General features: G+C 30.3%; 1 protein-coding gene across 3 annotated transcripts in view; it reads left to right on the top strand.

Moving 5' to 3' along the window:
* The window catches only part of LOC123269923 (follistatin-related protein 5-like), a 240837-nt gene that overhangs the window by 60407 nt on the left and 165936 nt on the right, over window positions 1-14494 (top strand). For all 3 annotated transcript variants that reach the window (XM_044735878.1, XM_044735869.1, XM_044735860.1), the window contains one exon: window positions 13604-13642. In XM_044735878.1, the coding sequence (XP_044591813.1) occupies window positions 13604-13642 (39 nt within the window). The remainder of the gene's footprint in view (window positions 1-13603; window positions 13643-14494) is intronic.

Raw genomic sequence — 14494 nt, 5'->3', positions numbered from 1 at the left:
CTTAGGTGCTAACAATGATATATTTCAACCAAATCAGATTTGTTAACTATAAATAAATGGTATGTTTGAATATACTCAAAGCAATGATTTTTAGTTTTAGGTTAGGAAAGTTGGGGTTAAATGGGCACTTCTTTTGGAATTATTAATTATACTGTAATTAACAATAATACTAAAGTTAGTCGACGTTTTTAATTTTTAATTTTTTTATTTATTTATTAAATTTGAACTAGAAAATATTTTTTTTAAAATTGCATTTATAATTTTTCAAGTTTTTTACGAATGAAGTTTTTTAATAAAAAATTTCTTTTGTAAAAATTTTTTCAATAAAAAAAATTCTAAAAATTTTTAGATGTCGGCTAACTTAATTTTCATAAATTAACAGACATCTGTCAATTTTTAGGACTTTTATAATAATAAAATTTTAATTAAAAAATTCCCCGTCTAAAAATTAAAAAAAAATTGCTAGTGCAAATTTTTTTTTTAAATATGTTTTTTATCGTTGATCTGTAATAAAAATTAAAAAAATTGACAGATGTCTGCTAACTTCAGCATCATAATTATTAGTGTCTATTATAGTTAACTATTCCAATGCATATATTTGTCTAAGTATATATATATATAATATATATATATATATATATATATATATATTTTTTTTATTTTATTTATTTCTATAAAAATTAAACAAACACATTTGTAAAATGAGTTAATTCTCATTATTTACTTTTTACAAATCACGTCGAGAAATAACAGTGGCGACCGCAGCGGCACCAGGCGTAATTTACTTAAAGTGAGATTTGTTAATAGTTAACAAATCTCTATTTGAATGAAATGAATGAGTCGATTCAGTTAAATAAACCAAAACGAAGTAGTATTTGATTCAAAGTAATATATATTTGAATGAAACAAATTTTTTAACATTAAATAAATATTTTTAATTTATTTCAAATAAATCTGCGCATTTGAGCCAAACAAATTGTTTTCTCAGTGCACAGAAAAAAAAAATTCGTAGTTGGATAACTAATTTTCTTGACTCTCTTGAGAAAAATATTTACTAAAACAAAAATTCTCTTGGTTGAAGTTTTTATTGAACAAAAAAATTTTTTTGTTGCTCTAAAATAATTAAGGTCGTCAGGAAAAATTTTTTGTTTCAAGTAAATCTTTTTTTCTGGGCTGTTGAAATCATTTTGAGAGTTATGTTTTGACCTTATCTTGACCCGGACAATAAAAGATGGCCATTAATTGCTTTCTATTGCAAATAAAAAGTTATTTAATATATCCAACAATTATTGAACTCAAGAATCCACGTTAGAACAATTATCCTTGATAAAATTTTATTGCAGTTGTATATACATGCATTTAACTATGTATTTTACAGCAATTTTAGCGCAAACGCCACTCAAGAGGCCATAAAACGCGTTAGAGCCATGACCGTAGCATAAATCATAACTGAGATTACGCATTGCTAAAATAAGTCGTTAAGTTCTATAGACTATGTCGAATACTTGGTTATTACCCAACTAATATAGTGTAATTAATTTAAACTTGCAATACATCAAAGCAAAACGCTGTATTGAATAAGAAGTTTGTTGGAGTTTCCGGGTATTTTATACACATTACTTCAAACATTTGTTTTGTTTAGTCACAATCGACTGCTATTCAATAGTCAACAAAACAATTACGTACTCGCGTTAAAAGCAGCACTATACTCCCTGGCATTTCTCTCAGTCAAATAATTACCGATAATATTCCTCTTTATTCAATGAATTTAATTTACTATAAACATTATGCTGTTTAAATACGCGGTTCTTATGCACTTAGTAAAACTATTTGCTGAAAGTTTCATTCCCATTGATGTCTTCAGTGTTTATAAATTATTGTGTACACTTGACTGATGTATTGAAACAAAACTTTCTGGTACAATTCAATTTATATTGCATAAAAATAACATTTATTTTGAAAGGTTAGTTGCGATACGAATTCAGAGCTAATTAATCTATCATTATTGTTATTATAAAATTACTCACACTGATAGTTAATGATAGGAAACATTCACCTGAGATATTTTTTATTTCACGAGTAAAACGAAATCAATTTATTATTATAATATGTAAGCGTGAAATTATTAATAAGATTTGTTTCGCAAAAATGAATAATGAGAGTACTTTATTTTTGAAGAAATCGAGTATTAATTTAACTTTAAAGTGAAACGATTTTGGTTAATTGAGAGGTATATAGCTACATTGATAATGATTAAATAATAAGAAGAGCTTTCACTTAACCTAATAGCAAGAACATTTTGCACAACAAAAGTGTATTGATTTAACAGTCGATTTCTCAATTATTCGACAACGCACTTGGTTTACCTTAAACCCGGTGCAATTATCGAGGTAAACAGGTTTCAAATAAATATTTAATCGCCTTTTGTACCCTTCAATATTCCGAGAACTTGGTTCATTAACTTTTTTCCATAACTCGAGTTGTGACAAAATCTAGCGCTAGATGCTAGTATAGGTGTCTTCGGCCAAGCGTAATGTTACGGTACTATGCTTATATTGTTAAATTGCATGGTTGCATATTATGAATACACATTTTATTAATTAGAAGCAAGAAATTACCTCGCTGTTGTGATGAGGAAGTGTTTGTTGTTAAAGTATCCGTAAAAACGATAAATACGCCTAATTGCACGGGAAAAATGGAGCGTGTCAATCCGTCACGTCTACCTTTTTTCTTCTTTGAGAATATTTGAGGACGGTATGGGTTTAGAAAGTGCCAATTTGCCTTTAACCACTAATTGACGTTATCAAAACACGAGTGTGCTACTGTTTAAGAGTTGCGGTCGGTTTATTGGCATAATTTGTAATTTTTTTCCGGTATCAATAATTAGGTCTCGTTGCTTTGCTTGAAATTAGTCTGAGGTGTCAGACTGATGGAACGGTTATTGATATTAACCTTCGGGTAAAGATGCGGTTTGGTTTTTAAAGTGTCATTGGAATATTGAGAAACTCAGTTTGTTTGACACTAAAAAAATTTTTGTGGTCAAGAAATAGTACTTGCTATAAAAGATATTATACTTAAAAATTTTGTTATTTCTTTCATTTAAAATTGATTAAATTTATTTTTTTAAGCAAATGTGATTAAAGTTAAGAAATTATAGACACTTTTAATTTGATTCATGTACTATATTTCGTTTTTCTAACTTTGATTACTGTAGAAAAGCTTTTAAATCTTTATGAATAAATATTTGATTGATTCCAATGAAAATAACGTTTAGCTTGCTGACGAAAATCACAAATACATCGGAAAGAGAGATTACTGCAGACTAGAATGACAACTGTGGAACTACGACAAGATTCCTTTTTAGATAATTACGGACGTGATTTGCTAACGTAGTAAGTGATTAAATGTCGCAACGTGATACCAGTATACGTATTTCAGATCACATAAGCTTCACACACATAAATCTGTAATTTTACAAACACATTTAATCTGTCTGAATTGAACGTTACTAGACTTATAATTTTATCAAAATTCATATCACAAGAGTGAAGTGTAAACCAGTCAAGGTTCAATTTAAATGTCAGCGTAATCGATCCTTTAGAAAGGACATTGCCATCAAGAGCAGACATCCAATCTCGCGCCAGCGTTCAATGAGGAGGAAGGGGGAGGATTTTACTACAACATTACTGAGACTAAGATTGTAATGTAAAGTATACGAGGGTTGCGTTACACATAACGGTATAATCATGGATAGTAATAAAGGGGGCTCAATTCAAAGTGGTTGGGTTTGCCATTTGCGGGATGGAGAATCTGTTAGAATCGTCTATCTATTGTCTAACTCACTCACTAGATTAATACCCTCGTATTTGCTCGTTTTTAGCATTCATCTTCTCCTCTTCCCTCTGTATTCTCTCTACCTTTTCTCTTGTTACTTTTCATTTGCGTTTGTTACACAAGTTAATACCACAGCTCTCTGTTTCTCTGCTTCGATGACTTTGTTCATACCTCATTTTTAACACTCACCATCAATAAGTTCCTTCGTTCCATTCATTTCATTTTTTAAATTATTTTCTAGATTATTTTTTTTACTGATAAAAAAAAAAATAAATAAATCAGCTTTGTCTCTGAATGTTGATCGAGCTCAAACACATATGTGAAAAAAGCAATTTATTTTACTCGATAAAAATTCTTTGTTACTTTTATTGATTTGACCACTTTCGCGGTGTCAGCAAATTTTCAAGTTGGAATTTTTTTTTATTTTACAATCCCTCGACCTAATTCCACTATTTGAACCCGTAAAACGTGATAAAATAATCAAAAAATTTTTTTAAGTTAAAAGAAAATTATTTTAGTCTTATTCGACATTTTTTGGGTCACAATTCTACCAAAAATTAATCAAACAAAATTTTGTTCTTGTTTTTCAAGGACAAAACTGAATTAGTTGTAAAATTATTATTGATTTCTTCTCTAACAAAAAAAGCCATCAGAATTCAGGGATTTGAAATGATTTTTATAAAGCATACCATATGTATTGATTTGACTACTCAGTGAATAGGTTTTTATACAGAAAAGAATTCTACGAATACTTTCAAAATATACTACATTGCTTGGCACAAAAAACGTGGTGCAAGTTTTAATTCGAGAATAAAATTTTTCCACTTTCATCGACCTACATTAATAATAATAAAAAGTGTATATTCGGTATTTTACACAGACCGATTAACATGAATATGACTCTGGTGCAATAAATACATTAGTGGGAAAAAAAAATGATTTGTTGGAATATATAATTTTTATTCACAAAACTCCTCGGGAAATTTAAATATCGCTTTTGTTGAACGCTACCGGGCACAAGGTACTAAGCTCGGTATCTGCATCTATTTGGGTTGTAAATAATGACTTATTATTACGAAGTATAGGTATTTCGAACCGCAGAATCTAAACAATGAGTCCGTTCTTACCGTAAATTTAAATGAAGCACACTGAATAATACCTTTATTATCTTCTCGGTATTGTATTATTTAAAAGTTAATAAAAGGATCACGATCATCCCACGTTAATTTTATTCGAATAACCACAGCAATCTCTAACAAGACACTTGAATAAATCGGTCTTAGTAATTGGGATTGTAAAAGAGCTTTAATGATTTTTAGCGATGCACAAAAAAGTATTTGAGTATTTTGATGTAATTGTGCTCTGCAGAAATTCTTTTGTTGATGCAGAGATGAAAGTATCTTTCATAAAAAATCTAGCTAAAAGTAATGAAAAAATGATGCGGGTTGTGAAGATCAGTGACAGGCTAATGGAAATGCTCGCTCCGGGGTTTTTGTTGTGATTTATCTTTTTGTTTTTAACATAATGCCTGGATGAAGTGTCATCAAAGGAAGCTGCTCTAGCTCTATTTCCAACTGGAGATCCGCAATCTTTATGTACACAAGACCATTCAGAAAATTGGTCAGGTCTTATGGATGCCAATGACAAAAGTAGTAGTATGTATATGTGCAGGTATATATCTGGTCAAAGAGCTCTTGGGGATTGTTTGAGAGCGAAAGAAGATTTGCTTTGTGTTTAATGTCCCCTTTCTACACATATAATACGCCAAATGAATCCTACTCTTGATATATAACTTTTATTCCGCCCTCCCAAGGGTCCAGAAAATGGTATAGTGTCTGAGGAATAATAGAAACGAGGCCAGCGGATAAAAAATCATAACAATAAGTTCGCGAATTTCGTTAATTAGAAAATTTATTGTTATATTTTTTTATGAGTCTCAATATCGAAGGTTTTATTTAAAAGAAAAATGAAATTTTTAATTAAGTTAAAGGTACGCTTATATTGACAGCCTAGTGTTTGGGTTCATTATTCATTCATAATATTCCGTAAAAAACAGATATTTATTAATAAAATGGAAAAATATAGGAACTGAAAGATGTTGTCAAAGAATAGATTGAAAATTTCAATATTATAATCATAAGTATAAATTGAAGATCGTTATTGTTTTCATAAATATTTTCTTGAGTCAAAAAATTTTTTTCTCTCAAATGCAACTAATTGATTTAATTTTTTATTTAAAAATATAATGATTAAATAACACCAACAAAGAAAAAAAAATAAAAATATGAAATTTTTTGAATATATTTTTCCATGACTTATCATTCGAAAAAAAAATCAAAAAGTTGTTATACGTAGATAGACTTATCATAAATTTTCCCGTAAAACGCTAGATTTCGATACCTCTATTGTTAGATAATCTCTGATCCATTAATGAAATCCGACCATAATTCAAAATAACAAAGCATATCTGAAGCATCACCACGGTATAACCCGAGATTTATATTTATCTGGGTGACCGTATGTGTATAACTGCATAATTCACAATCGAAGATCAAGATAAGAAGATAGTCAAAACCGGTCCGTTTTATATATTACAGTCCTTTCAATAAGATCATTACACCGTAGAAATGATACAGAAGATACACTTCCATAAAAAATAATGGCTGAGATTTTATTCGCTCATTGGAGAATTCATAAATGGGGAAATTGACCGACTACGTGGTACTTGTCATCAAGATTACTTCGGGATCAGAAATACAGAGGGACTGTCCGTTTAAGGGCACTTTTGGGACACAGTTTTGTTATCTTGTCCGCGTGATCGTCCATCCGAGTAGTTGCGCATATAGAAATGACAATGCTCATACCAAAGTGTTGAGAAGTACATATAGATATATATAGGTATATACAATTTGAAGTGCAGAATAGAGTAGAAGAGGATGAGGAAGAGGAGAGATGAGAAAGCACTCTTAGATGAAACTAGACATCAGTGAATTGGGTGGGAGTTATATATATCAACTCTTAGCTAGAGTAATAGTAGCTTATCTCAGGCACGTCCTGCTTAGTCTCGTGATGATGCTTTGCTGGTTCTTTTCATCCTCAAAGCAATGGCTTTTCTTATTTTCTTTTATTTTTTTATTTATGTCAACAATGATAACATTTTATGGCTTGGACTTATAAGCTTTCGAGTGTTCTTTATCGGGTGAATCATACCGACGAATTAACAGTAATCTGTGGAAAATTTTATACTTCTACATTGAAAAAAAAATAATTTGATTCAAGAGAAAAATTCTTTTACCAAGAGAATCTCTTTGGAGAGCTTTATTGTGTTAATTTGAATGGAAAAATTCTTGAGAAATTTTTTTTTTATCAAAAATTTTTTCTCTTGAATCAATTTTTTTTCGTGCATTTACAAAAGTTTGATATAAAAATTAGCGATATCATAGGGCCATATATGTTATTTTTTCGACCAATTGTAGTGTTGAAAATCTCCGACAGGTGACGTATGATCGATAGATTGCTAAATAGCTATCTAGGTCATATCAAAAAATTTTTCCAAAAAAATTGTGATTTTTTTCAAAAATTATCTTGAAAGTTAATCCATTATGAAGTTTTAAAAAATTACAAATTATTAAATTAAAGTAAATTAATTTATCTAAGTGACATGAGATATGTTCATCACAAATAATTTTAATTACAAAATGAGTTTGATACTAATGTTCAGCAAATAATCCTATAATAATATTTGTACAAGTGAAAAATATAATTAACGGTATAATAATTACCCACAACGAATGTTATTAGTAAAGGAACAAAGTTTAATTTAATTATACTAAATGAAAGCATGGAATTACAGCATTAAAATGATGATAATAATAATAAATAAAACAACAACTAATTTAATTAAATTACTCATTTTTTTTTGATAATAATAAAATTTGAACAATCCTATCTGAGTGTCTGAGTACAAAGAGCGTATCTTTCTTTAGGTTAATCGAAATTCACTGTAAATAAACTTCATTTATTGAAGCTTATTTTAAAGCAACAATGACTGCAGAGTTTTAAATAAATTCCGTTATTGGAATGAGCTTTTTCCCTTCTGCTCTTATCTAACTAATATCAGAAGGAATAAATGCTGTTTGTCAAGGTAGACAAAAGTGGATAAGTGTATGTACAGGACTGCGAGGTCAAAGAGTTCCGGAAATAAACGAAAGTAAGAATCAGAATCAGAATCAGAAGCAGAAGTAGAATCAGGTAGAGGGATGTAATCTTGACTAGGCGAAGGACTTCCAGAGTAAACATTTTTCATCGTTTCTGTCGTGACACTAGTACTAGAAGCCAGTCTTTAATCTTCGCGATAAGACGAGACTCGTTCATCAACCAAGTGCTCAACGGTCGCTCTTTCAGTTAAAATATTTTTTACTTTACTTTGCTCAACTCCATTCTTTTATTATTATTTCTATCAAACGACCAGGACGTGTAATACTGTCTTCGTTTTATCCAATTTTAGACTTTTGTCACGACACTCCTCACTACCGAATGATTATTAATTAAAATAACTCATCAATCTGAAGAACAGCATTGGTGCTTTGTCAGTAATCAATGCCTTGATTTTATCCCTTCACCAATTCAGTAATATTCTTCCTGGATTATTTACAAGCTTCTGTCAATATTGAACCAGTTTCGTTGACATAATGTCGACAGTATTTGAAATCACTACTCCAGCAAAGAGTTATTTCAGTTGATCAAAGACATAGAGCCCTTCAGTAATTGATACGTCATTTATGATGCACCCGAGCTTAGTTTCCAACATCATTCGAGTCTTTGAGTAACACATTCACCATAATTTAACCATCAATATCTATTTTAAATTAAACGGAACAGTTTGAGCAAATGTTTGCATATTCTTTCGCTTTCACTTAACGATTTGTGAGTTGTGATTGATTGCTAAATGATCTATTTGCTTTTTGGTTGACATTCAGTCTCCAATTAAATACTTGTTAGTTCACCCTTTACTGAACAAAAAAAGGAGTTTTTTTTTTTTTTTTTTAACTAATTCAAGCATTTAGTGGGAAAAAATCGCGTGACTGAACACACCCATGAACAATTAAACAGCACTCGTTTTAATTTCTTATCCGACGCGTTAGCTGCTAACAATAAGTAGAGACTAGAGTTTAGTTTTAGACACCCGAGTTAATCCAATTGTGTGTATGTAAGTGTCGATCCCCACAGCTTACACCAGCAAGCAAGCAAGCAAGCTATACTAGATTCTACCCTCATTTGTTGCTACGATTTAGCTGTCCCACCTACGAATTGTAAATTACTTCCGGGTTTTTTTACTTTTTTTATGGCCACTAGAGGCCAAATCGCACCGTATCAGTAAACCGTTTTACTTCCACTAAAACGTTTTTGTTTTTAGTTTTATTATTATCGTTTCCGTTTATTTATTTTTATTTATTATTATTTTGACGGAAAACACCGTAAAGCAAATCAGATATTAAACAGAGTATTGTTTTTAGTTTGAATTGTTAAAACAAAAAGCAGGATAGAAAAAGAGAGGGGATTCAATTTGAATAGTTTGAATTAAATTTATTGAAACAACAAAAATTATTTATATTTTTGATTCGACGAAATGGAAACGAATAAAAGGTAATGCTAAAATTTTACATCAGTTCTGACAATTTAACTTGGAGTTTTTTTTTTATTTTCGTGAACCGAAATGGTCTTGCCCCGGTTGCATCAATCAGCTAGGTGTCGAGCAATTAAATGTGTGGCGACCGCGAGTGAGTTTAAACAGTCTTGTACTATTTTAACCTGAACGGCTTCCCTGCAGAACAGTAGCTTCGTCCTGGCCGGATCGCACATCCAGTTGAATAGAAACGACAGAAATACGTCACTAGTTTCGTTATTTCCATTTTGTTGATCCGGTGAAATTGAATAAATCGTTGGCCAACACTGACTGGTACAAGCTCTTTTGCCCTCTTCCTCGTATTCTCTTTTGCCCGCTATCTGTTATTCCTGTCGCTCATATATTGTCCCTGGTGTCAGCAGCACTCGACCAACATTTTTCTTTTGTTCCGTTTTTATTCTTCCCAACTTTTAGATTTTTTTCAATTTCGTTTTAGTTGTTTTTTCATTCGGTTATTTTACCTCAATTTATCATACATGCGAGCAATAATACCCGATAAAAAAATATTTAAATGAACTAGGATATCAAATTTTAATAAAGTTGCTTTTAATACGCATTTATAAATCAAAAATACGGTTCGGTGCTCTTATTTATTACCCTTTTGGTTTTTTTATTAACTTTTTGCCAGATTTTATTGGTACAGACTCACTTGAGAAGAAAATTTTCTTTTTGAGGGCCGAAAGAATCGTGGATTTTTCAATCCAAATTTTCGGATGTTTTTTTTCTGATTAATTTTCAACTTGTACATTAAATTGATAGCTTTTTTATACTTAATAATATATAACTACAGGGCTAATTATTTTCAATGACGATTAAAATTCGATGATGATTAAAGTATAATAAAAATTATTATTTATTGTCTATTTAGCTCCATGTATAACTTAGTTTTTTATTGAATCTAAAACTTGAAATTGATTGAAAAACGTTGTTTTTCCAAAATAATTCGAAATTGTTTAAATTTTTTTGACTTTGTAATTTTGATATTCTGATATTTATAATAAATTTATTAAGATCTCTTTAAAGTAGTTAACTAATTCTATTTACAATAAATTTTCATCATCTTTTATCAAATTTTGGAAGATAATTTTTTTTTTATTTAATATCGCAAGATATTTTCGGTCACGACAGTGATTGTAACAAGATTACTCTGGGATACCAGATAGGGTTGGTGTCATACGGGCAATTTAGTGTTACCGAAGTTGTAACCGTGGCAACTGAAATCAGTTTAGTTAGGACGGAAAATGCCATCAGCAACAACTACCCCGTGGGAGTTCTATGACTATCCCTTCTATCACTATATATAACAATAATCACAACAATACTCCGCCAGCCTGAACACGAAAATACAGGAGCGTAGTCCACGTCCAGCGGTTTGAAAACTTAACACTCCTGAACAAAATTCAACAATGAACTGCAGCAAGTCTAAACTGAACTACATTTTTCGTAGATATAGTCTCATGTCGAAATACCAGTGTACGTTGAACCGAATGAAACATTCATCTTCCATTTAAGACACTCTGGTGTATTATATATACAAACGAATAATTACTTTGTGTAATTACTTGTCGTAGCAAGTTACTATACCAGTCTTGGGTCTTGGTTGGTGTGTCTTAGAGAACAGTAAAGACAACACCGTGTTTTCTTGTTCCACCCACACAGACCAAACACTGCGCCAGATGTTAATATATATACACCCAACTTGTTTATATATATACAATAGCTACAATGTATATGGCTTTGGATTCCTTACGAAAGGTTTCATTCCGCCGCCAGACGTCTGTTTATCCGGCTGTCTGCTTAAATTGCTCAAGTGCTTAAATATGCGTCTTTTATCTCGTTATTCCCTCTGTGCATTATGAGCTTTAATGAAGATTAAACAATTTATACATTTTTTAAACATGAGTTATGTTTTTTTAATTATGAAACAAGCTAACGTTGTTTTTGTTTTGTATACTATGACACACTAATTACTTAAACTATTCTCCAGCTCTGTTATTTTGTTAAAAAAATTACCTGCATATTTCACGATAACTGTCTGAAATTTTTTCGCGTAGTGGACTACTGAATTATGTTAAAGTTTTAAAATACCTTTATCATTACTAATGATTAGAAAATTATAAACTACATGGAAAAAAGTAAACTGTTATAAATAACAGTCGATTTATAATAGGTAATGATTAACTGCTAAAAATTACCATTTCAAACAGTAAAATCGTGATTTTACTATTCACTTTATAATATTTACCATTTAGACGTTACAAATTACTCTTTACATGGAAGAAAATACTATTTCAAACAGTAATATTTGCTATGTAAATGTCTAAAATGTTAAAGTATAATAATTAAGAATTCAGACTTAGATATTCATTATTTCGTACCTAAAAAATGATCTTATGATATATAAAAAGTATAATATAAAGTTAGTAAATTTCTAATACAAGCAACGTCAATATTTACAAAGTAAAATGGTAAATTTTAAACGCAACGCTAAAAATCAAACTGTAATTATTGACTTGCTTGGACTGGTAAAATGTATATTATAAAAGTATAATTTTTACTGTTTCAAATGTTAAATTCTCCCAGAGTGAGACCCTCTTCTCTTTCATCGTAAGTTTCCCTTCTCCTCATAATATGGACTATATATTGAAATGGCAATTTTTACTGTTTGAAACTGTAATTTTTTAAGATGAAAGAGTCGTTATTTACTATAGTGACAGCTACTAATCACTTATTTTGGATATTAAATTATAAATTGTGGCTTTTATACTTTCTACATTAAGTTCTGTAATATTTATATTTTTGCCACCCCGATGTCCGTTTTACTGTTTGAAACAATAAAAATTAACCGGAATCCGAGTGAATATTACAGCTTACTTTTTTCCGTGTAGTCATAAAAATTAAGGAATTGTACAAAAATTTAGACTAATAAAAAATTAAGATTTTAAGGTTAATTTTATTTTTGTCTTTAGATCTTTTTAGATTTTCCAGTCATAATATATAATTTCCTGACAGCAAACAAAGAATATAACCTTAAAAGTGATTACTAGTCAAAATAAAACTGAAGATCATCAAATTAGGGCCTAGAATATCTCTAAAAAAGGAGCGAATAAAAAAATCTAAGGAAAAGAAACGAATATTCTTAACTAATAAAAGCTTAATGCATTTGAAATTTGAGTAAAAGCACTCGACAGCTGAGCGATACGTAAGTAGTCTCGATTATTAGATATCGTAAGAGCTTGAAACGTACTTTGGTGGAGAGGCTTTAGCATGAGCATCAGAGCATCTGAGAGTATTCTCGAGAAGAGAACTAGCGCAAATCAATTTATCGGCATCATTATATTAGTGTACACTCCTCATTTAATTAACCGACTACGACCGCGAATAAGATTCTCTGGGTCTGGCTCTAACTCTGGCTCCATAATATAACCTTTATAGCCGGTCTCATCTCTCGAATGGTGATACTCTATTAGACTTTGAGCCGAAGAGACCCGTCTAAGAGCCCCAGAGACCTCTTTCTCTGCACAGGACCAATGACTTCCTTCCTTGCTACACTATATACACTCGTATCTTTATATACATATATATACACTCATATACACGTCTTTGCTGAGCTTATTACGCATCTTGGTGTAGTACCTTATACACTCCGGTGGGTTTTCCTCCTGACGTACCCTTTTCCAGACTATGTACACCTCACTTCCCAATTGCTTATGTAATGAGGCAGACACTGATGATGTTGTCTTGTCCTTCTCTCCCGGCACATTACTGCTTAATTAAAGACTTAATTACTCAAGTTTTCTCATCGGCTTACTTGACATCTACATCCATTTGAACTGTCACTGACTAAAGACAATGTATTTATAATGAGATAATTATCCTATTTTTCTTAGCCCCACTTTTATTTTTTATCTTAATTAAATATATGCCTTTTCATTTTTTAACCCAAAAATGTAGAGCCCGGGTGTTCGCGTTTTGTCTTTTACTTTTTTCGGATGTTAAAACCAGTATTTACTTTTCTTTTAATTAAATGCTTTTTTAATTAGACGAAAATGTTTTAATTTTCTTTGCGTGTTTTTGTTACAGATGCACGTGCGGTCTGCGGTCGCCGTAACCCCATCCAAGGTATGTGTGTATTTTATAATAATAATAAGACCTTATTTTAGTTTTTTTTACAAGGCTGTTCAGAATTTTTAGTAGTTGTGGAGAAAATGGGAATAACTTAGTTCTTTTATGAATTTTATTTGGTGGTAGATTGTTTCAAATTCGTTTTGATTTTAACAGTCATTTTCATTTTTTTAATGAAACTTCTTATTTTATGTGCCGTATACATTTTTTCGTAATAAATCTTAAAAAATTTTTCATTAACAATTTAACTAAATCTTAATTAAAAAATTTAATATACAAAATGCTTCAATTATACTTTTGTGAGTGTTTTATTTTTAAATTAATTTAAAAATTAAATATACAAAAATTTAATTTATATTTTTGTCAGCAATTTAAAATGAAAACACTTTTGTTACTCCAATAACAAATTAAAAATTACCGTTGACTATAAATAATCCTCCATATATATTAATGTTATCAAGGCAAACAAATACAAAAAATGGCTTTAACAAATCAAGCGAAGATTCATTACAACATCGGTAACTGAATAAAATAAAGGAAATTAATGATCAGAAGCGTAAATTAACTGATGAAGAAAATTTATACAGTTTTCTTGTCTCTTATTTATTTCCGTTTTATTTGGTGCGGCTAATATAAGAGAGCTTGTTACAAGAGTACCGTAAATAAAAATAAGCAATACATACACATATACATATATCTAGTATATAAAAAGTGTAAATAAAAACTTACGGCAAAGCCGATGACTTCTGTTGGGTTCTCAATGCGCGACGGCAATAGTACTCGAGGGACAGAGTTTCAGAAGAGATGCTACTGCAAAAAAGTAATGAAGAGAAACTAAAGAAAAAAAAC

Source organism: Cotesia glomerata, linkage group LG1 (genome assembly GCF_020080835.1).
Source record: "Cotesia glomerata isolate CgM1 linkage group LG1, MPM_Cglom_v2.3, whole genome shotgun sequence".
In the NCBI taxonomy this organism is placed as follows: domain Eukaryota; kingdom Metazoa; phylum Arthropoda; class Insecta; order Hymenoptera; family Braconidae; genus Cotesia; species Cotesia glomerata.
Note: the sequence above shows the minus strand (reverse complement) of the source record. Positions and strands in the feature narration are given on the sequence as shown.